This window comes from Sus scrofa, chromosome 14 (genome assembly GCF_054392235.1).
Source record: "Sus scrofa isolate SSC_HxYL_T2T_F1_AM1 chromosome 14, Sscrofa_HxYL_maternal_Yorkshire_Landrace_v2.0, whole genome shotgun sequence".
Lineage (NCBI taxonomy): Eukaryota > Metazoa > Chordata > Mammalia > Artiodactyla > Suidae > Sus > Sus scrofa.
Window position 1 is genome coordinate 56,583,729 of NC_139396.1, and position 19,383 is coordinate 56,603,111.

At 49.6% G+C, this 19,383-nt stretch overlaps 1 protein-coding gene across 4 annotated transcripts; it reads left to right on the forward strand.

Moving 5' to 3' along the window:
* Nucleotides 1-1,316: 1,316 nt before the first annotated feature.
* On the forward strand, nucleotides 1,317-19,201 carry LOC110256789 (uncharacterized). Of its 4 annotated transcripts, XM_084994190.1 has the most exons (10): nucleotides 5,041-5,155; nucleotides 6,875-7,094; nucleotides 8,525-8,625; nucleotides 13,308-13,520; nucleotides 13,690-13,792; nucleotides 15,243-15,377; nucleotides 15,952-16,050; nucleotides 17,008-17,052; nucleotides 17,201-17,436; nucleotides 17,538-17,615. In XM_084994190.1, exons 1-8 carry the CDS (start codon nucleotides 5,135-5,137, stop codon nucleotides 17,016-17,018), a joined length of 903 nt encoding a protein of 300 aa, XP_084850316.1. In that variant the 5' UTR covers nucleotides 5,041-5,134; the 3' UTR covers nucleotides 17,019-17,052; nucleotides 17,201-17,436; nucleotides 17,538-17,615. The 4 variants fall into 4 exon arrangements, 1 of the variants encoding a protein (XP_084850316.1); XR_014826159.1 differs by lacking the exons at nucleotides 13,690-13,792; nucleotides 17,008-17,052; nucleotides 17,538-17,615 and adding exons at nucleotides 1,317-2,691; nucleotides 18,456-19,201; XR_014826160.1 differs by lacking the exons at nucleotides 13,690-13,792; nucleotides 17,008-17,052 and adding an exon at nucleotides 1,317-2,691.
* Nucleotides 19,202-19,383: the final 182 nt, after the last annotated feature.

Consider the following 19,383-nt stretch of genomic DNA (forward strand, 5'->3'; position numbering starts at 1 on the left):
TGTACAGCCCTGCCGATGGCTGTTTCTTTCCATTTCAACCACTTCCGTCTTCCATCATCCCCCAATTTTCAACTCTCTACTCCTCCACTTCCAGACTCGTGGGGTTTTTGTTTTTAGCATTTATTGTAAGGCGCCAAGCAAGGAGTTCAGGGAAGCTGGTGCTCATGATGGGGTTCAATAAAGCATTTCTTTAAAGCATTTTTAAATTTAAATTTTATTTTTTACAGATGCACCTGCAGCCTATGGAAATTCCTGAGACGGGGGTCAAATCAGAGCTGCAGATGCAGCCCTATACCACGGCCATGGCAGAGCTGTACACTGGCTCTGTGCCCTGGGTGGGCTGAGAAGGTAGAAACTTAAAGCACAGGGCGGTATCCGAGCTGTATCTGTGACCTACACCACAGCTTGCAGCAACACCAGACCCTTAACCGACTGAGCGAGGCCAGGGATTGAACCTGCATCCTCAGGGAGGCAATGTTGAGTCCTTAACCTGCTGAGCCACAAAGGGAACTCCCTGGGAAAACATTTTTAAAGGCCAGGTGAGGGAGAGGCGTCTCAGAGTGCGCTCTCAGCTGGTGCACTGTGCTCTGATTGGCTGATGGTAAGGAAACGGGGCCCTGTCAGTGGGATTAACTTGTTCAATCTCCAGGCTTCAGGAGCCCTGGGGCCTCCGAGCTCATGGTCTTCAAGCAATTAGTCTTCTATTTGGTGGGGGTTTTAGCCTCTGTAAAACAACTGCGGGAATGCTGTTCCCTCAGAACCTCAGAGAGGAGCTCGGCAGAGGACATGGGGGGAGGGGTCTGTCCCTGGAAGGCTCCCTAGGGTCCTCCTTGGTGACTGAATCCAGTTGGTTGTCTGTCAGCACCTGGGGCCAAGGTGCTCCATCCTGACAAGGTCGTTTGTCTTCTGCCTTCAGGCCCTGGACCTCCTAAAGTGGGAGATCTAGCCAGCAGAGACTTAGAACCAAGTGGGGCTCCCCTCTCGAGCCACACCCCAGTTCTGTGTGTGGGTGATTGACCCCCAAGACAGCTGTACAGGTGTAGCATCGTGGCTGTTTGGCCACAATGTGAACAGAAGCTGATACGCCACCGGCTGGTTGGCACCCTCCATTCCTTGTGCAGCAAGGCAGACTTTCTTTCCACTTTGGGGGGACCTTGCCTTTCTCGAAGACCTTCCAAGGTCAGCGTTGCACCTATGCCTACCTGTGTCCACAGGGGCTGACACAGAAGAGCCAGACAAATGCTTATGGAATGTTAGATGAAGTCACTTTACTTTCCTGGGACATGACACTCCATCACAAAGCACAAACATTCCATGCTGTTGTCACAGTTCACACACTCCCAAGCCTTTATTCTGTGCCAACCCTGGGAGTACTTGGAGTGTTCCCAGTTTTATTTTATCTATTTATTTGTTTGTTTGTTGCTTTTTATGGCCGCACTCGCGGCATGTGGAGGTTCCCAGGCTAGGGGTCTAATTGAAGCTACAGCTGCCAGCCTACGCCACAGCCACAGCAACGCAGGACCCCGGCCGCATCTTTGACCTACACCACAGCTCACGGCAACACTGGATCCTCGATCCACTGAACAAGGCCAGGGATTGAACCTGCAACTTCATGGTTCCTAGTCGATTTGTTTCCGCTGTGCCACGACGGGAACTCCTGTTCCCAGTTTTAGATATGAGGAAAGTAAGGCTCTGAGAAGTTGAGTAACTTGCCCATGGTAACACAGCAACTAAGAAACAGGGCCCAGATTCCAACCCAGCTCTTGTTGCTGAAACTCAGCCTATGTCCACCGGTGCCGGATAGAAACACAGAGACAGAGATTTGGGCAAAGGAGGGAAAAAACAGCTTTATTGCTTTGCCAGGCAAAGGAGGGCACAGCAGGCTAATGCCCTAAAGACTATGCCCACCTTTGGGAGAGAATAGGAAGTGGTTTTATAGTTTGGGAGTGGGAAATAGGACCACAGATAGGGATCAGGTTTGATGCAAGCTTGTGTTCTTCTTCAAAGCTGGTGTTTAGTGGCCCTGGGACTGGTTCTGGGGGTCCTGGAATGAAGAAGCCTTCATCAAGTAGTTAACATCTTCCCTCTGTTGGGATTTTAGTTCTGCAGAATAGCTCAGAGATATTGATTTGTGTATCCTTTGATGGAGAACCAGGATCCTGCCCCAAGGCTGCACTGTTGTTTCCTGGCTGCTTCTCCCTGGTCTCTGCACCTCCTCCCTTCCCTGATTAGCAAGTGTTTGAACCTGACCTTTGGAACTCAAGGAAGGTCACAGAGGCTGAGTGAAGCCTATTTCCTAAAAACAAGAAATGGGGGAGAAAGTCTTTGGTGCCTAGGAACCCCCCAGTGTCCTGCTTTCTTTCACTCTGCCTGACTCCAAAACCCTAGCTGCTCTTTACAACTGCTATAGACTAAACTTTTGTCTTCCCATTCATATGTTGAAACCTAATACTGGAAGAAGGAAGGTATTAGGAGGCGGGGCCTTTGGAAGGGGATTAGGTCACAATGGTGGAACCCTGGTGATGGGATTAGTGCCCTATAAAAAGGGAGCTCAGCTGCTGACTTGCCTCACCACCTGTAAGGAGGTTATAAGAAGCTGGCTACCCACAAACCAGGAAATGTGCCCTTCACCAGACACCAAACCTGCCAGCACCTTGATCTTGGCCTTCCCAGCCTCCAGAACTGTGAGAAGTAGGTATTTGTTGTTTATTTTATTTATTTTTTGTCTTTTTGCCTTTATGTGAGCCACTCCCATGGCATATGGAGGTTCCCAGGCTAGGGGTCGAATTGGAGCTGTAGCTGCCAGCCTACGCCAGTGCCACAGCAACTCGGGATCCGAGCCGCGTCTGCAATCTACACCACAGCTCACGGCAACGCCGGATCATTAACCCACTGAGCAAGGGCAGGGACCGAACCCCCCACCTCATGGTTCCTAGTCAGATTCGTTAACCACTGCGCCACGACAGGAACTCCAGGTATTTGTTGTTTAAAACACCCTGTCTATGGTATTTTTGCGGTAGATGCCCAAACTAAGATAATAACTCTCCTAATGGAGCTTCACTCCTTATCTTCCTGGAAACAGAATGAGGCAACTCTCCCCTTGAAACCCAGCTTTCAGTGATCTGGCTTGTGACCATTTCAGCGACAACAGGTTGGAGGAGTTAGTGAAAGTCAGGATAGACCCGGGGCACACACTTTAGGCCCTCCTGCCAAAGTGTGATTTCTTTGTGTGCCTTTCCAGGGATTAGCAGCTGCCAGTCAAAGGTGTTCAGGGGGCCGCCAACTGATGCCTTGGTTTCTCAGGACAGTGACTCAGTCACACATTTACATGGGCATGTTAATTATCAACAGCTAAATTTCCTCCATGTGTCTTTTCTTCCACCTTTTAATTAGAAATCATCCAAGCATCATTTACCATTTGTTGCCTATTCTAATTTGGGTTTGTCCTCTGCTTGGAGCCAGGATGAGGTAAGAGGGGGCAGAGGGCTGGTTCCAGGGCTGAGGTGTGTGGCAGTGCCCCCACAGTGAGCCTGTAGGAGGGAAGGCTGTAGTCTCCCTTCCAGCAGCATCCTGGATGTGGTAAAAGAGACAAACAGATGGTTCTAGAGTGAGGGGGGCTGGAGCAAATGTTTTGTAGTTTCCTCTGGTAGTGACAGACTCTTAAGTGTCACTGTCTGGGCAAGGTCCATTCAGCATGTCACCCTCAGTCAGGCTGCCCAGCTCCCCAAAGCAAACTGCATTACTAGCCTTAAAGCTCATTAAGCTCCAGTGCTGTGTGTCCTGCCAGGAGAGGATGGAGAGAGCCAGGACTGCAACCGGGCCACCCCCACAAGATGGCCCAGGGATCCTGCCAGCTGGTCACATACTCCAGGTGCCATCGTCCCCTTGAAGAAACTCATGTTCCCATTTGGGAAAGAGGGAGAGGGCAAGAGACTGGTAATTTTCCATTTTCCTTCCCTGGATGACTCAGAAGGAATCGAAATCTGTTCCCAGCTTGTTTTACTACTTCTGTCATTTCTCTTGCTGAGCCGCACAGATTGAAGGCTGGGGGAGATTCACGCACACCCACTCCACCTCCTGACCGGGAGTTCTTTCCGCGATCTGCTTCCCTCCCCACCTTTGGAAGCCTTGCATCTGCCTGGGGCCTGCCTGCTCGCCTGGAGATGCTGCTTCTCTGCCGTGGTTTTATTTAAGTGAAAATGCCCCTCCCCCTTGGTGGCCCGGGGATGGTGGCGTTCAGAGGGCCCAGATGTGAGGTTTTGGTCAAACATCACTGCCTTGCAGAATGTGCCACAAATCCACAAGAACACAACCACAACAGGCTGAGAAAAGTCCCAGAAGAGAAGTGCCCTGCCTTCTACAAATACTCTTGTAGTGTTTGCTGAGCAAACTTGGTCTTCCTCGGCTCCATTAAGTGACTCAGAAAACAAGGATAGGAGTTCCCGTCGTGGCGCAGTGGTTAACGAATCTGACTAGGAACCATGAGGTTGCGGGTTCGGTCCCTGCCCTTGCTCAGTGGGTTAACGATCCGGCGTTGCCGTGAGCTGTGGTGTAGGTTGCAGACGAGGCTCGGATCCCGCGTTGCTGTGGCTCTGGTGTAGGCCGGTGGCTACAGCTCTGATTCAACCCCTAGCCTGGGAACCTCCATATGCCGCAGGAGCGGCCCAAGAAATAGCAACAACAACAACAACAAAAAGACAAAAAAAGAAAAAAAAAAAGAAAACAAGGACACAGTTCCTCACCCCCACGGTCCACACGGACCAGGACTGGCTATGTCTGCCTTGGGCCCAGAACCATCCAGGTGTCAGGAACACCCTGCCATCTCCCCATCTGTGGCTGTCAGGCATCAGGATGGAGACTCGCTGGGTAAACCAGAGGGGTCCTAGGAGGGAAATTGGCCATGTGGCCATCTGCCCTGTGCTGGGGAAGTGCCCGCAGGAAAATGAGGACCTCCCCCCTCTTGGCAGGGTTCTGCCAAGTCCAGGAATGGAAAGAAGGGTTCATCACTCCTTTCACTCCTCATGTTTCATGTGTCACCAGATCCTGCTGAGGGGACCACATGGACCTAGGTACATCCCCACCTCCACCACCCTGACCCAACCACCATTGCCTCCGGCCTTGGAAGTTCAAGTGCATGCAACCTGATCCTTCTAAAGTATGTATCTCTTCCAATTACTCCCTTGCTTGATGAAAGTTGCAAGGATAAAGCCCAAACACCTGAAAGCAGGTTTCCACCCTCCAGCACGCAGACTTTATTAGTCCAGGATCACAGCTTCCTGATGGCTTCACTCACACCTGCCTCTGAGCCACTGTGTTGGCTGTTCCCTCTTCAGGGAATAACCTACCTGCAACATTTGAGGCACTGCCCTTGGCAGCTTCAACTTTCTCACTTTCTTCAGCTTGACCCCATTCCCTTAGCATCTTCAGCTCAACCCTATCAGAGCAGTGGCTGCTCTGAATTTTCATTTCCTGCCTGTGTCTCCCAAATGCTTAGAGTAACTTATGGGCAGACCCAGGGGCTGGATCACTGTGATATGTACGCTTCCTGCACCTAGTGGGGTACCTGGCATTTGCTAAACTCATTGGAGAATGTCTTCATGACATCTTGAAAACAGGCAGTCTTGGATAGAAGAAAAAAATTTAGAGGGAAAAGGGAGGTAGCCATCCATTTAGAGAGTTGCCCTCCAAACTGTTCTAGGCATATAGACTCTTGCCAGCGGTGTGTGTCTGTTTTCTCTTTTTGTGCATGTCATCTTCCCAGCCAGATTATTGCCAATCTGAGGGCAGGTCCCCCTCTGTCTTTTAAATAGTGGGACTTAGCATAGTAAGGCAGTGGTTGATAAACTTTTTCTATATATAAAGAGTCAGATAGTAAATATCTTGGGCTTTGTGGGCCAGTCTCTGTTGCAGCTACTCACTCTGAATCTTGAATACTATGAAGAGAGGATGTGAGGCCTGGTGCTGCTGCAGCTACATTGCAGCCATGAGAGGGAAGGCTTAAAAAATTACAGAAATGCCATCCCAGATGCCAGCTTTGCTACGTTTCTGTATTAGCATGGAATGAACTTGGAAATGCTTATCTCTAACTTCTTGATAAAAGGGAGAATACCTGTCTGTGATGTTTATGCTAAGGATTCTTTACTAATAGTCTAACATCCTAAATAACCTAAATAATTCTCTCTTATTATATCATCATCTAAATAAAGGCTCAATAGCACTAAGAGAAGGTAATTTAATACCTTTCCTCCTGCTGTGGCTTCCCAATCTTGAGTCTTTCCCAAGCAAATTTTGTGGTGAAAACCTAGGTGCCAGGGAACCAGGAATGCTGAGGAACCCCAGCTGGGAAGCATCCTCTGTCTCCTTGCCTCAGTCTTAGAGAAGCCCAGTCCTCCCTTCTGCATGTTAGATCTAAGAACTAGCTGGATGAGTGTGGCACGTGTGAAAAGTGAGATGGCAAAACATTCTCACCCAAGAACAGTCAGGGGAGAAAACTTGAGTGTTCACTTGCCATTGTTCTCTCTGGCCAGTGAGTACCTGTGTCCCGTGGCATTGACCACTCACTCCCAGCCTCTGCGATGGGTCTAACCCTCATCCTGTGGTGGGCCCATGCTCTGAACCCGCCAGCAGCTCTGCCCCGGATCCTTCATTGCCTCTTGGTTCACTCAGCATTCAACAGAGAGCATCTCATGTTCCTACAAGCCACAGCTGGGGCACCAGCAGCACAAACAAGACAGCCTTGTGACCCTGCCACTGGGCATCTTTAGTCCCCTACTCCCTCATGGAGAAGGCAAACCCCCCAGACCCAGGGGCACCTAGTGAGGCCTCCTGGAGTTATAACAAGCCTGGCCCCTTTAACCAATCTGATTGTCTGCAGTACATTGGAAGGGGCAGTCTGCATCATTGCCATCATGATTTCTTGAACACCTACTTTGTGCACAAGCCATATCCTGGGAGGATGGAGACCCTAAAAGGCACCCAGGCTGCAAGGCCCAAGTTGTGCATCATCGATACAATCATCTCTGCCACACACTGCGAGCCCACTGTGTGCCTGCCCTGCCCGCTCGTCACTCTGACCCTCACAGCAACTGTACAGGGTAAGTGCCCTGGTGTTACTCTCGTGCTGGAGCCATGGGGTTAGGCCCAGAGAACGGCAGAAGGCCACACAGCTGACGATGGGAATACCTGGCCTCTGTGTGTAGCTCTAGTCCAGCAGATCCCAAAGTCTGGTCCTTGGTCCCCTAGCATCAGTGTCACCTGGGAACTTGTTAGAAAGATAGGATCTTGGTCCCCTAGATCCATCTCTGGGGTGGTGATCCCTGTTTGAACTAGCCCTCCAGGCTTCTGACACCCATTCAGTCTGGGGCCCGCTGACTCCTGAGGCATTTTAAAGTATTTTACACACAAATGGTGTGGAGACTATAAAGCATTTATTTGTCAGCAGGGAGTTTTGGGTGCCTGAACGGCTTTTATCAAGGATTACTCAGGGAACTCTTCATTTTTGTTTTTTCCAGTTAATATTCTACTTATTACAGACACAAATTTGAAATACCTAGTTCTCTAAGATTTCATGTAGAATTTCTGAATCTTACTACTTTGCTTATAAAGTGACTGTATTTTACAATCACTTTTGTTTCTATAAAAACAATTAAATCCTCTTAAGTACGTTAAGTGCACCAGCCAATTTAAGACATTTGCCTTCTTAAGCACTTTTCGAAGTCTTCCCAAGTACACCATTAAATCATATGCATCTACTAAGTGGAATTTTTAAATACGGCAAGCCTTAACACTCTTCAGCAGTAGCCTACAATTTGCAGACACAGTAAAATCCTCTGACAACTTCCAAGTTAAAAATCTGTCCAATACAACAATGTGAATACCCTTAACCGTACTGAATGGGTACATTTGAAAATGGTTAATTAAGTTGGTCAGTTTTATGTTATGTGTATTGCACCATGACTGGAAAAAAGTTGGCAATCATTGATTGCCTGGGTCATGTACAGTTGGAATCACAAAGCCTTTCTCTTAAGAAATGTTTCAAATTCTTGTAAACATTTCAAAGACTTTAAATACAAAATATACATGGATTGCTTTCCAAGATAATACAGGATCAAGACAAATAAAAAAACCATGATTTTGCTTTCCTTCATCATCACTGTAGTAAATAAATACTCTTTGGGGGTGAGTATTGTGCCAAGCAAGTCCGTGTTCCCCATCAAGTACAGAACACTGCAAATTGCTCTTTGGCCAGGGAGGAAAAATTGATTTTTCCAGGGACCTCAGCTGAACCCTAATTGTAGTCATTCTGCTGATGGAAGATTCCTCATCACCCTCCACACGGATTCCCTGGATTGGATGACAAATACCCTAATTCGTCCTCAACTAGAATCTCTAAGCTACACACTGAACCATGTCATCTGTCTGCTCTGCTTCCTTCCTTGCTGAATTCTTCCACCTGCCAGGCTCAAGGCTCTTATGCAGAACTTTCAGTGCACCCCGCTGACTTCCTGTTCCTCTTACTCTGTAGCATTCCAGAAAGGGAAGCCGGTGGTACAAGTTGAAGACAGCAGAGAAGGACTTTCCAGAGAGGGGAATTTAGGATTGGTTTTTGGAGAATGCACCAACAGGGTAAGGAAAACTTGTGAGGTGAGAGGAATTCAACCTAGTCCAATAAATAAACTAGTAGCTGGCACACTGTTTCCACACCCCCACCCCCTGTTGAGTGCATCCCATTTGAGATGCTTGTCCATCATCTGTGGGTGGAGGGCAAAGTGAAGCCAGAAATGGAGTGAGGAGCCCCCTTGATAACCATGAACAATGAGACTGGAGGTGCAAGAAAAGGCTCTGCCCTGGCTTTCTCTCCTCCTCTCTCCCTCCTGCAGCTGGCAAGTGGTACTTGGCCCTGCAGTGAGTTCAGCCAAGTGTGGTGTTCCCCTGCAGATGTGAAAAAAGGTGGGAAATGCCTGGATTGAGTGTCCAGATGGTGCAATGCCTGTGGGGGCAAGGGGAGGAGCAGGTGGAGGCTAGCGTCATCCCTATCCTGGGCACCTGTATCCAGGGAGGACATCAAAAGAGCCTCAGTGTCCACCAAGGGAGCCATTTACAACCAAACAACCAGCACAAGTCCCCAGAGGATCTGTGCATAAGTTGACACCCCAAGAGGTCTGGAGGGCGATCCAGGAAAAAAATAGGAGCCTTCCCAGCATTGCCACATCTGGGAGATCCGTTGCTCTTACAGGGGAGCTGCCTCATCCAGGGGGGTGAAGATGGGCCCTCCACCCTGAGAGGGCCAGTAGGAGAAGGTGGGGGACTGTGCCTTTAGAAAAGCCATGTCATTTCATCCTTGTGCCACTTTGCAGGATGGATGCTATTGTTATCAACCCACTTGACAGATGAAGAAACTGAGGGTACTGAGTTGCCCCAGATCTCAAGAGGGTGGAGGAGGATGGCTCCCTAGGGAGAATGGAGTGGGGCTGATTTTTGGTTGGTCTCAGCTTCAGAGGCAGGGAGCCCCACTGGTCTCAGTGGTGTTTGATTTCCACCCCCATGCCCTAGGGGGCAGCAGAGCTTCATAACTGACCATACTTTGCAGTGGCCCAGACCCAGGTTCAAGTGTGGCTTCTGTTACTCACCATTGTGGGCTGCTCCTTTAACCTGGAGGCGCAGGTCTCCATTTCCCAAGGGTCTCCGTTTCCCGTGGGTGGATGGAGAGATGACTTCCCCAGAGCATGCTTTCTCATCCCTGAGTCAGGATAGGCACACTCCCGGGAGGGCTCACCCGCACTGCTCCAAGACTCTGTGTTTAAGGTCTAGGCACCTTCGCAGCTGCCTGGTGCCGGGGCAGCTATGGTTATCCCAATTACCCAGAGGCAAAGAAGCAAAGTGAGGTGTTCCCACAGTGGCACAGCGGAAACAAATCCGACTGCAGATTCGATCCCTGACCTCTCTCAATGGATTAAGGATCTGGTGTTGCCATGAGCTGTGGTGTAGGTCCAGACACAGCTTGGATCTGATGTGGCTGTGGTGTAGGCCAGCAGCTGTAGCTCCAATTTGACCCCAGTCTGGGAACCTCCATGTGCCGTGGGTGCAGCCCTAAAAAGACAAAAGAAATGTGAGTTCCCCATGGTCACATGACCACTAAGAGGCAGGATTTGAACACAGGTCTTCCAACTGCACTGGAACCTCTGCACCCTACCTGCCTCCCAAATCCCTCACACAGATAGAACACGCCCCCAGTTCACTGTTAGTACTGAAGGGCTGTGATGGAAGTGGTTGCTCCTGATATTGCGACAGCATCTACAAGTTTCCTGGGGAGGGAGACTGCACCCACCACAGAGATGCTTTGAACATCCTTCATACAAAAAAGAAGTTCTTAACCAGCAGGCTGCAAGTTTCTGAGTGATTTATAAAAAGCCTTCTGAAGTCTAGAGCCTTGTAGCAGGCGGAGATGTGTTCTCCAAACTAAGAATAGCTGCAGGAGCCTGTTGGGAGATGCTTTCTGGCTGACATCAGACAGAGCAAAGCAGCCCCCTTCTTCGCAGGCAGGAGCAGCAGCAGCTTGAGGGGGATGTGGGTTTTCTCCAGCTGCTGGTACAGCCTCCCTGCATTTCCCCCTGAGAGGGGTACACTGAGCCTGGGGAATCTGATGAAGGGGGAGGAATGGGGCTGGTTGACCCCCCCACACACAAGGTGGGACTTCTTGTCATCTGCCACTTCTCCATCGCCTCATCACCCTATTGTTGGCTGAATGCTGCCACCTGACCATTAGGATAGGGACAGAGATCAGCCGGGGAAGGGGTGGGCTGGTCCCTGGCCAGCAGTTGGGTTTAGATGCTTCCGGGGCAATGAGAGGGCCCAGGTGCCTGCATCCTGTTCACCCCTTCCTTGTGGGCCCCTGAGGAGTTTCTAACAGGTGAGGACACCAGCCCCCACCCTAGGCCCCTGTGCCAGATGCTCTGGGGGATTTTTTTTTTTTTTTTTTTTTTTTTGTCTTTTTAGGGTCAAGGCATATGGAAGTTCCCAGGCTAGGGGTTATATCAAAGCTACAGCTGCCAGTGACTCGGGATCCAAGCCGTGTTTGTGACTTCATCACAGCTCGCAGCAATGCCAGATCCTTAACCCACTGAGCGAGGCCACAGATCAAATCTGCATCCTCCTGGATCCTAGTTGGGTTTGTTAACCACTGAGCCATGAAGGGAACTCCCCCTCTGGGGGATTTTTATGGGAAATTCTGCCATCTAAGGAATGAAGAACTCCAATCTGGAACTTGCTTAAAGCCTCGGCAGTTTAACTGCTGACTTTTTCTGAAGGTAATAAATTCTGGGATGAGATTAAATACAAAGATGAAGTCAAACTAAGGTTCAATTCTTGTTCCCCACCAGGAGCTATGAGCTTGTAGGGGAAGAATTAGAGGGTTGGAACAAAGGAGAAGAAAAAGGGAAAAGTGAACAATTTAAATGGGGGGAAAAATACTCTTTAAAATTATGTCTTGCCATACGCAAGCACTCATGCACAGTGTGTTACAGGCCATTTGCATATATATCATGCATATTAATATATATTAATATTGCAGAGGGTCATGTGCATAAAACTATATGGACCAAACCTCATGATCACTAGGGGATTTTTGAGGGTAATTGTGGCTGCACACGATGTTGACCTTGTACCCTGGCTCCACGAGACTTAGCCCCCCAAGCCTCAGTTAGCCCACTTCTGCAGTGCAATTTTTGCCTTCTGACATCTAGGAGGGGCTGGAGCAATTAACTTTTTTTGTTTTGCTTTTCTTGTGTGTGGCATGCAGAAGTTCCCCGGTCAGGGATCCAACCCTTGCCACAGCTGTAACCAGAGCCACAGCAGTGACAAGGCCAGATCCTTAACCTGCTGAACCACACAGGAACTCCTGGAGCTATCATCTTCTAAAAACTCATTGTACCTGACTTTTTCAGAGTGTCTGAAGCATGCTTCCTCTTCAAGGAAGGCCAAAAAACTACCATCCTTCTTAAAAAGAAAAAGACTAAAGCCAGAGAGTGTCTTGCCCAGGGTCACACTGATATTCTTCCCACATTCGTAATGCTTCCTTTGCTGAGATTGTCCCTTCAGAGGGTGGCTCTGCCTGTGAGGCCCCAAACACTGCCTTAGTTGAAGAGGCAGAGGGGAGGTAATCGGCAGCCTTGGAGAAGACTTGTGGTGCTACCTGTGAACCATCCCTAGGTGCACTGGCATTGCAGCCCTCAAGGCTGATGTGCCACTCTGGTCTGTGGGATACAGGTTTAATGAGCTGCGTCTTTTCTGTCCACATAGCTGCCGGGCAATTGGTCTCAGCGCCAGGATGCCCCCAGAAAACACTGTAGCAAAGTCTCACCTGTGCACCCAGGTGGCAGAGGAATCACACCACGGCCATGATGTTATTTGTGATACTCCACCCTGGAGGCAGCTTTTCTTTCTTTTTAAAAAACTTTTTAAAGATTTTAATTCCATTATAGTTGATTTATGATGTTCTGTCAATTTCTGCTGTACAGCAAAGTGATGCAGTTATATATATATGTATCTATATAAATACATAGATATATATACTTTTTCTCACATTATCACAAGTGACTAGATAATAGTTCCCTGTGCTATACAGCAAGATGGAACACCTTTTCAAAAACACCAGCAACTGCGCCCTACCCCTCAAGGGATTCTTTTCCTTTTTTTTTTCTACCCGCAGCATGTGGAAGTTCCCAGGCTAGGGACTGAGTGGCAATGCTGGATCCTTTAACCTTCTGCACCTGCGCCAGGCTAGGGATTGACCCTGCACCTCCGCTGTGACCTGAGCCACTGCTGTCGGATTCTTAACTCACTGTGCCACAGTGGGGACCCCCCCCCACAAGAGATTCTGATTCCAGGCTTTAAACTTCCCAGGTGAAGCTAACTGCAGCTAGGATGGAGACAGTGATCCTCAAACTTGATAGTGCATTGGAATCACCTGGAGAATTAAAATCCTTTGATTTAACTGGGGCCTGGGTGTGGTCTGAGCATTAGGGGTTTTAAACACTTCCCAGGTAGCTCAGATGTATGGCCAAGTTTGAGAAAACTGCTCTGGTTCATTCTGTACCTGATCTCTTGGCTGCTCCCTCCCCAGCAGCCAGGACTGCCCTGCAGTCCCCAAGTCCTCCCCAAAGAGACTGTGGCCTCATGTGGCTGTTTCTAAAGATATATCTAAATCTAGATCTAGATCTGCACATCTCGAGAAAATTCTGTTCTTGACTTTTGAATGTCAAGAAGCCCATCTAAAGCCATGAGTCTCATGGTTGCACCTTCCGCAACAGGAAATAAAGGCTGCATGGCGCAAAGACACACCAAGGACAGAGAGGGTAGGGGCCTCTGCTGTCAGCCAATCCTCAGATCTCACCACACCCCTCTGGAGGGTCCTGGCTGTTCAGCCCTGCATGCACACTGCAGGATCTGAGTCCACCAGCACTCCCTCCCCGGCAAGCACTCTCCTGTTCCTGCTGACCAGCAAGCCAGGGAACCCCACGGTGGTGAGTTCGCTCTGTGCCTGCCTCCCTCTCCCCAGGAATCCACCCTGTGACATCTTGTGACTGGGCTTGAGACTCAGGGCCCTCTCTGTGCTCCCTCCCTCCATGGGGTTTAGACCTGCCCCGGGGGACAAGCCAAGGACAGTCACCAAAGTGTTCTCTTTATCACCAGCTGAGCACAGCATCCCCATGCATGTCAGCGGATGCAGGACACTGCCCTCCACCCAGTCCCCACCAAGAAGCAGCCAGGACAGGAGCTGGCCTTGAGCTAACAGGTGACCAGAGGCACACCTGCCCATCATGGAGCACCCTCCACGTACCAGCACTGCATAAACCCTTCCCGGGAAAGTTTCACGTACCCATTATACAGATGGAGACCAAGGATTAGAGACCAAGTAGTTGCCTAAAGCCAAAGACAGGATCTGAACCCAGATCTCCAGCCCCACTTGCAACCTCTGTAGCAGAAACTCCCATATCCGAGAGCACATAAAAGTCACCCTGTGATTTTCCCTCAGTGGGTCCCGGGAACTCTCATCTTACGAGAATGTGGGTGACCCTGACATCAACGGTCCAAGGACCAGCTTTGGAGAGTCACATTGCCTTCCCCCCACGCTGCTCTGAGTCTTAGGACCTGCTCTAGGCCCAGCCATATTCCTTCTTACTATGTGACCTTGTCCTCTCTGAGCGTCGTCCTCAGTGAAAATGAGAAGGTCGAGCTAGGCAATTCCAAGGGGCTCTTTAATTCCCCACTGGAGTCCACCAACTCAGCCTGATACAGTGGGAGTCGGGGAGCTGCTCCTCCTCCTCAGGCTTCTCTGCCCACCAGGTCAAAACACTAAACCCTGCCCAGGATTTTCACCTGTTTTGACATGCAGTGGGGCACGTGGAAGCCCCCAAAGCACTTTTCTCTCCCACCCCCACTCTGGGGTCTCTTTGGCAGAAGGAATATTTCCTCTGCTTAAAGAGACTTGAAAGAGCAGCTGAGAAGTGGCCTCTTTCCTTCACATGCACATCTTTCTTTCTGCATGAAGGATGGAGCCGGCTCTGGTTCCCATCTCTGGTCCCTGCTGTCCGTAGCCAGCACTGAGAAGGCTGCAGGAGACAGCACAGAGCAGGGAAGATTGCCCAGTCAGCGAAGCGCCTGGCTGGCTGCTGAGTCAGCACAGCCTGGGGAGGCTCCGGGGCCCACCTCTTACCCCCACCCTGCCCAGCCTGGCTGGCCCAGATGGGGGTGGGGGTTGCCTGCTGCATCCCGTCCCAAATAAGCCCCAAATTATTGGCTATGCTGACTCTGAACCCCAACATGTATTTAGCGTGTTGCCTCCCAGGCACTCTGCCGGGGGTCTCATTTGAACTTTCAGCCACCTCAAGAGCAAATGAGGGAGGGGAGGAGGGAAGGGTTGGCAGATCCTGCCCCCTACTCCCACCCCATGCCTGGGGAAGAGCTGAGCTGTCTGGCAGGGTCACAGCCACAGGACTGCCCTGCTGGTGAGTTCCTGGTCCCCAAGTTGCCCGGCTCAGCATCCAATCCCAGCCCTGCCACCTTCCAGCACGCTGGAGGGCAGGGCCTGCCTAAAGGTCAGGTGGCTGAGGGGACAATACTTAATAGTGGAGGATGTGCTGGAACCGAGTTTTCCTCTGGTCTGTGCCTGAGGAAGGGCACCAAGGTGGCCCTCAGGGAAGGGTCTCCGTCCCTGCACCCAAGTATGGAAGCTGTTCCCACAGGTGCCTGGGGACAGCGAGGCCGTGAGAAGCCTCCTCTCCATCCAAAGGGGCCTCTCAAGTCCCTGCACAGTCCTGGGCACCAGCCTGCCATGCCTTTTGTGAAAGGACTTCAGGGAGTTGCTGAAGGAGTCTCCTGTGAGTACCCACAGCCCCCTCACCTGCCCCAGATGTTTGGGGTGGTGCATGGTTTCTTCATGTGTGGTGGTCAGATGATGCATCAGAGGCAACATAGGCCCTTATTTAAAAGGCCTATTCCTGGGCCCACCTTGTCCACAAGGGACGTTGAGGTACAAAACCATCTGAGAACCCTGTGTGGCAGCCAGGTATTGTTTCTCTAAGCCCTCATTCCTTGCGCTGATAGTGGTGGGTGGGGGTGGGGTGGAATAGGCACATCCTATGATGCTGTCTTAGGGTTCGACAAGGTGACATACTACAGAAGGTTCTTAGTGCTCAGTAAAGGGGATCTCCTGGGTCATTGCTCAGTAGCAGAGCCAGCATGGGGCAGCCTGTTTCAACAGATGGAAGGAGGGGGTTTCCTGTTTTCTTTCCTTCTGCCAGTTGTGTAACCTTCAGTGCAGACACCTCCATGAGGTACATGTCACCGGATGGTGGGTCGGGGGCTTGGACCTACCAGGGCTCTGTCACCAGTAAACTGGGTGAGATTGAGCATGTAATCTAAACCCCTGTGAACCTCCTTCCACACCTGCAGACGGGAATGCTAAATCACCCAGTCACCACTCACCTGGCTGTGTGGCTCCAGAAGGTGCTTTTGGGAAAATCATGCAGTTACCTACGTGTCCATCAGCAGGTGGGTGGATAAACAAAATGTCTTCTTCCCACACCATGTAATATTCTTGTGCAATTCAAAGGAATGAAGTACTGATTTGTGCTACAATGTGGTTAGACCTTGAAAGTATCCCGCTAAGTGAAAGAAGCCAGACACAAAAGGTCACATAGTGTGTGACTCCTTTTATATGAAGCATCCAGAATAGGCAAATCCATAGAGAGAGAAAGCTGGTTAGTAGGGGGCAGAGAGAGTGGGTCATTGAGCAGGTAAAGTGTATGTGATTTCTTTTTGTGAGATGAAAATGTTCTAAAATTGCAGAAAGGATTGCATAGCTCTGTGAAGATACTGAAAACCATTGAATTGCACATTCTACCTGGGAGATTGTATGTGAATTCAACTGTGAATTATATCTCAATATAGCTATTATTTAAAAAATTACATCAGAATCACCTAAAGTTTTCATTTCTAAAGCATTCCTGGGCCTCCTGAGTTAGAACTCTGGAGAAGGGCCCAGGAATCTGAATTGAGATGAGAACCCCAGGTGATATACATGCACACAGAGCTTAAAGAACCATCCCTCCAGGAAGACAGCCTGGTCAAAGCCATTTCCACAGCACTGGGGTCTTGCAAGTACAAACCCCATCTGAATTAGTCTTCTAGGGCTGCTATAACAAGTGCCCACAAACCTAGTGGCTTAAAGTAATGCCAACATGTTATCTTGAAGTTCTGGGGTCCAGGAGTCCAGAATGGACCTCGCTGGGCTAAAAGAAAGGTGTTGGCAGTGCTCTGTTCCTTGGTGGAGACTCTAGAGAAGAAACTGTTTCCTGGCATCTTCCAGCTGTTAGAGGCCAGCCACAGTCCTTGGCTTGTGGCCTCTTCACCCGATTCAAAGCCGACAAATGCCCAGTAGAGTCTTCCTCACATCAGGTCATGTCACTCTTGACTTTAACCCCCCTGCCTTCCTCTTTCATGTGTAAGGATCCTTGTGATGACATTGGGCCCACCTGGATAATCCAGCTTAAGGTCAGCTGATTTGCAACTTTAATTTCCTCTTGCATGTGATATTCCTAGGTTCTGGGGATCAGGATGTAGACATCCTTGGGGAATGTTATTCTGCCTTTCTTACTGTTCTGCTCTTCAATGGTGTGGAATGTCTCTCCCCACATGACAGACACTGAGCAAATAAAAGTAACCCCAGGAGTTCCTGCTGTGGCACAACAGGATCAGCGGCGTTCGATCACCAGGATCGAGCACCAGGATGCAAGTTCGATCCCTGGCCTCGCACAGTGGGTTAAAGATCTACCAGTGCCGCAGCTGCAGCATAGGTTGCAACTGTGGCTCAAATCCGATCCCCGGCCTGGAAACTCCACATGCTGCAGAGCAACCAAAAAAGAAAAAAAGAAAAAGGTAATCCCAGGGGAGCCCCCTCCAGGGCTGTTGCCTTTATGTCAGAGAAAAGGTTCCAGCAGGGTGTTCCATAGCCTGGTTACCACTGTCTCCTTCCACAGCTGCTACCTTCTGCAAAGCCTGTCCCGGCACTCGATGTAAAGTGACGGCAAAGTTAAAATAGATTTTGGGCCCCTGCCACCCCTTTCTGCTTCTTTGGAGAGTTTGTTTCTTGGACAACAATGCAGAATTTGAAGCCCATCCAGGGACAAGCTTCCATCTGCCCCTTGCAAGTTCCAGTTATCAGTCACTATTTAGATTTATATAAATAGGAGTTCCCACTGTGGCTCAGCAGTAACAAACCTGACTAGTATCCATGAGGACACAGGTTTGATCCCTGGACCTGTGCAGTGGGTTAAGGATCTGGCTTTGCCATGAGCTGTGGTGTAGGTCACAGATGTGGCTCAGATCCCACGTTGCTATGGCTGTGGTGTAGGCCAGCAGCTGTAGCTTCAATTCAATCCCTAGCCTGGGAACTTCCATATGTCGTGGGTGCTGCCCAAAAAATAAAAAAAAATAAATAAATAAAGATAGAATTATATAAATAATAGAGAAACATGCTCAAGTTGCCCTCCCCAGAGAGCCCCATCTCTTATTTTTAGGCTCCCTCCCATGCAGCTGTGTCCCTCTGTGGTCCAGGTTGAGGCATAGACACTGGAGACAGCGGCAGGCATGCAGCCTGGGTTGGGGGTACTCAGGGGGCACCTCACTGGGAGCTCAAGGATCTGGGGAATGTTGGACACCGAGAAGGACCCTCATCCCAGGCAACTCAGAGGTCATGATTTTCCAACTCAGGGTTGAATTGAAAGCCATCAGAAAACAAAGGGAAGGCTGCTCCTCCCAAGACCAGAAATGATTTAATAAGTAGGGGCTGGACCAAGGTCCCAGTGTGCATTCCATTTATTTGTCTAGGCTGTTAAGTCCTGGATCTTTTCCCCTGTGAGAGAATAAATAGTTGTGGTGGTTGTGCTCTCTGCCAGCCGTTTCACCCTTCCTGAATCCTTTCTGTAAAGATGGGATTGTGGACCCATTATACAGATGAAGACATCAAGGTTCAGAGCAGCAATGGAACCAGCCCAAGACCACACAACCCAGGAAATGGCAGAGCCGGGATGCAACTCAGATCTGGATCCATCTCCTATAGCACACTGTGGTCCAAGGTTGCCTTCAAAGATTGGGGTGCCTCTGGTGAGAAAGGATTATGTAAAAGATGGACAACTTGAATTCAAAATGCAAATTGGGGATGATTCTTCTCTGACTCCACACTAAAATCAAGAGATTAAGACATATGAGACCAGCATCAGAAGCCTGAATAACCTTAAGAGAAAAACTGTTTCAGAGTTGAGACACTGGTGTAGCCAGCCTCTGTGGACATATTTTAGGAGAGTACCACTAATCCTTACTTGTTTGAAGTGGTTTAGGTGTGGTTGTCTCTAAGTCAAGAAGCCAAGCAGGATGGCACTTAGAATCCCTGTAACTTTCTTAGGGTCCAAAAATTAAGAAAAGTGTAGTGTTACTCCCAGAGCATTGCCAAGCCTTTGGAGTCCCCCCAGCCCAAGTGATTAGGGGGACAGGATGGAGATATAGGTGAATTATAGGAACTGCCATTTACCCAGCTTCCTGTGTGTGTATTCTAATTCTGGCTTAGCACGCATTCCGAACACCTTGATTTTTCCATCAATAAAATGGGCTCTGTCCCGGGCTCCCACAGCAGCTGGTACCCAAAGTATACCTGTTAGTGATGGTCTGTTCCTATCTCTTTCCTTCTAGCCTCTGAAGGCAGAGACTGACTACCGCACTATAGTGTCTGAATTCCTGACACTCAGTAGCAGTGAACGGATGAATGAATTCATGAAGGAATGAACAAATGAACATATGAATAATAATAACAGCCTACTGTGTAGTGCG

Coding starts and splice junctions, on each gene's coding strand:
- LOC110256789 (XM_084994190.1), top strand. CDS start 5,135: ATGCAACCTGATCCTTCTAAA. Junction 13,793..15,242: donor AGCTGGCCTTGAGCTAACAG/GTGACCAGAGGC, acceptor CTGTTCCCACAG/GTGCCTGGGGACAGCGAGGC. Junction 15,378..15,951: donor AGTTGCTGAAGGAGTCTCCT/GTGAGTACCCAC, acceptor CCACACCTGCAG/ACGGGAATGCTAAATCACCC.